The sequence below is a fragment of the Gastrolobium bilobum genome, unplaced genomic scaffold, assembly GCF_033153095.1.
Source record: "Gastrolobium bilobum isolate Gb01-03AN ecotype WA unplaced genomic scaffold, APGP_CSIRO_Gbil_v1 utg140707, whole genome shotgun sequence".
NCBI classification, from domain to species: domain Eukaryota; kingdom Viridiplantae; phylum Streptophyta; class Magnoliopsida; order Fabales; family Fabaceae; genus Gastrolobium; species Gastrolobium bilobum.
Window position 1 is genome coordinate 38,227 of NW_026899357.1, and position 2,619 is coordinate 40,845.

At 30.5% G+C, this 2,619-nt stretch overlaps 1 protein-coding gene across 4 annotated transcripts; it reads left to right on the forward strand.

Moving 5' to 3' along the window:
• The first annotated feature begins 220 nt into the window (after window positions 1-220).
• On the forward strand, window positions 221-2,334 carry LOC133289817 (solanesyl diphosphate synthase 1, chloroplastic-like). 4 transcript variants are annotated; one of them, XR_009748537.1, is made up of 4 exons: window positions 221-762; window positions 896-1,029; window positions 2,002-2,063; window positions 2,166-2,334. XR_009748537.1 is itself a non-coding variant. In XM_061487820.1 (3 exons), exons 1-3 carry the CDS (start codon window positions 537-539, stop codon window positions 1,470-1,472), a joined length of 366 nt encoding a protein of 121 aa, XP_061343804.1. In that variant the 5' UTR covers window positions 226-536; the 3' UTR covers window positions 1,473-1,661. The 4 variants fall into 4 exon arrangements, 2 of the variants coding, with proteins under 2 accessions (XP_061343804.1, XP_061343803.1); XR_009748536.1 differs by lacking the exon at window positions 2,002-2,063 and adding an exon at window positions 1,467-1,538 and having other exon boundaries at window positions 226-762; XM_061487820.1 differs by lacking the exons at window positions 2,002-2,063; window positions 2,166-2,334 and adding an exon at window positions 1,467-1,661 and having other exon boundaries at window positions 226-762.
• The last annotated feature ends 285 nt before the right edge of the window (window positions 2,335-2,619 follow it).

Below are 2,619 nucleotides of genomic sequence, written 5' to 3' on the forward strand. Positions count from 1 at the left end.
GATTACAAAAAAAAAAGTTATATTTATAAAATTTACTTTTCGACGGAATTTAAATTAAATTCGGTCAAAAATCGTTTGTGAAAAATTTATAAATAAAAATTATTTATGTGAAAATTTTCCCTTCATTCCTTCAAAAATTTTCCCACTTTCCCCCTAAATCTTTCTCACTCTCTCCCCACGCTCAAAATGACCCACCGTTCGAGTTCATATTATCCTTTTTATCAAATGTCCGAAGCAAGAAGCATGAGTCACAGATTTCGTTCTAATCAGTTTCTCTCTCCAAGTGATAAGAAATCAAAGGCAGTAGTCCTATGTGTTCGCTTAGGATCCACTCATTCAACTCTAACTTGTACTGCGAGTTTTCACTTCAAACTTGTGAGCCAGAAAGGCCCTTGTTTGTTTTTTTCTTTTCTATAGAAACTTTCAACTCAACATCGCTTCTTCTTCTTCCTCCAACGTCTGCAGCTTGCTGATGGGTCTCTTCTTAACGGGAAATTGAGCTCATTTCCCATCTGGGTTTTGTGATTTGGGACAGAATGATGCCTTTGACAAGCAAAAGCATTGATTTTGCTGGGAAAAAATTGGTTTCTTGTGGCTGTGCATCCAATGCTTCTTTTGACCGTTACACGGTGAGGAATTATGCAAAGGTGGATTCTAAAGGGTGTGGCAGAGGACATGGAACTCGTAAATTGATTTGTTGTCAGAGTAGGAGCACGAAATCTCGGGTTTCTTCTATGAAGACTGCAGAGCCTACGGTTGATGGTATAAGATTTTTTTCAATAGAAGTGTGTAGTAGAGTTGCTTCATGTTTCTAGTTTGAATGAATAAAGTAACATAGGTATTGGTTATTGCAGTGGAACTAGATATTAAAAGTTTTGATTTTGTTTTTGCATAGGTGGAACTCAAGCAATTAAAGGTCTTACAGGAGGATTGGACTTGAAGAGTTATTTCGAAACCCCCATTTCCCCTACTCGGTTGTTTGAAGTGGTTGCTGATGATCTGCAAACCCTTAATAAAAATCTTCAGTCGGTAAGTGATGGTTTTGGGATTCATATTTTGTGCTGTTTTACTAACTACTGTGATTGACTTATAATTGTTCCTGTCCCATCTGGTGAATTCTTGTGTTGTTTCACCATTACTGATATTGCATTGACCAGACCAAAAAAATTGTGGAAGTTTGAATGGGATAAAATATGGGACATATGCTGTTGAATGATATTCAATGTTTAGTGATTGGACACATGACTTTCTTTGCTCATTGTTGTTGTTAAGTTTTACTGAATCCCTCATTTCAGTTTTGTTTGATAACATCATAATTCTTTGTCTCTTGATACAAGTTTACAAATTATAATATTTCAGGATTAATTATTAAATTTAAATTAGTTTTAATGAGATTGAATGATTTTTTTGAATGCCATTCTTATTTGTTTTTACTGTGACTGAAATCCCTACCTAATTATTAGCAGAGATAATTGAAATGATTCATACTGCAAGTTTGATACACGATGATGTATTAGATGAGAGTGACCTACGAAGAGGTAGGCTTGTTATCCTAGTTTAGAAATACCCATTTAATTTTCATGACATCTCTTTAGATTTCTTATTATGTATCTTATTTGGCAAGAACTTATAAAAGTTACGTTACTTATAAAAGTTTCTTATTATGTATCTCTTTATAAGGCTACGTAACTTATAAAAGTTACGTTAGTATATATATATATATATATATATATATATATATATATATATATATATATATATAACTTACGTAACTTATAAAACTAAAGTAACTTTTATATATATATATATATATATATATATATATATATATATATATATATTACAAATGAATTATTGTTGGCCTATTTTCCTTCTTGTTTTCCCTCTCTGTTTCTTATGTTCATTTTTGGTTGTATTTAAATGCATGTTGGGGAATATCAGAGTACTTGATAAATTTTGTTTTTGTAACCAGAAGCTTATATATATAATTTTTATCCGTAGACCATTAATATGACCTTTGCAGCAATAAATTGTTAACCTGAAGAAGCCATTGGAAAATATGAGTAAGTATTTTTGGTTGGTTGTATAACTTCAGACTATATATTATGTTAGATTTGTTGTGCTTTTCCAATTATTTGTGTTTTAAATATTTTACATGCCTACAGGTACAGTTGCACAACAAGAGGAAAGGACTGTACAACAATAGAAGAGGGCTCCACAACAACAGAAAAGGGCTGCAAAACATGATTTTTGTATCTTGTTTGGATGTATATGACATAGACATAGACTTTTTTCATTAGTATATAACAGAGACATTTGTACACATAATTACATTAAGATCAATATGAATTTGATATATTATTTACTTTCTTTATATTTGTTAATTAGGTGCAAAAGATAAAAAGGTATTAATTTTGTAGAGCAAAATTAAAATAAAATTTGACAAAAAAGCAATTTCGTTGAAAATTAAGGCAATAGTTTTTGACAGAATTTAATTCATTTTTTGTAAAAAATGATTACAAAATTTTTTGACAGAATTTTATTCATTTTCTGTCAAAAAATTTCGACGGAATTTGTTTTTCGTCGAAAACTAATACAAGATTTTTTGACAGAATTTTA

Excerpts from the sequence above, each read along its gene's own strand:
- LOC133289817 (XM_061487819.1), top strand. The coding sequence starts at position 537 with ATGATGCCTTTGACAAGCAAAAGCATTGATTTTGCTGGGAAAAAATTG. Across the intron at positions 763-895 it reads TGCAGAGCCTACGGTTGATG|GTGGAACTCAAGCAATTAAA; the intron begins GTATAAGATTTT and ends GTTTTTGCATAG. Across the intron at positions 1,030-2,165 it reads TTAATAAAAATCTTCAGTCG|GTACAGTTGCACAACAAGAG; the intron begins GTAAGTGATGGT and ends ACATGCCTACAG.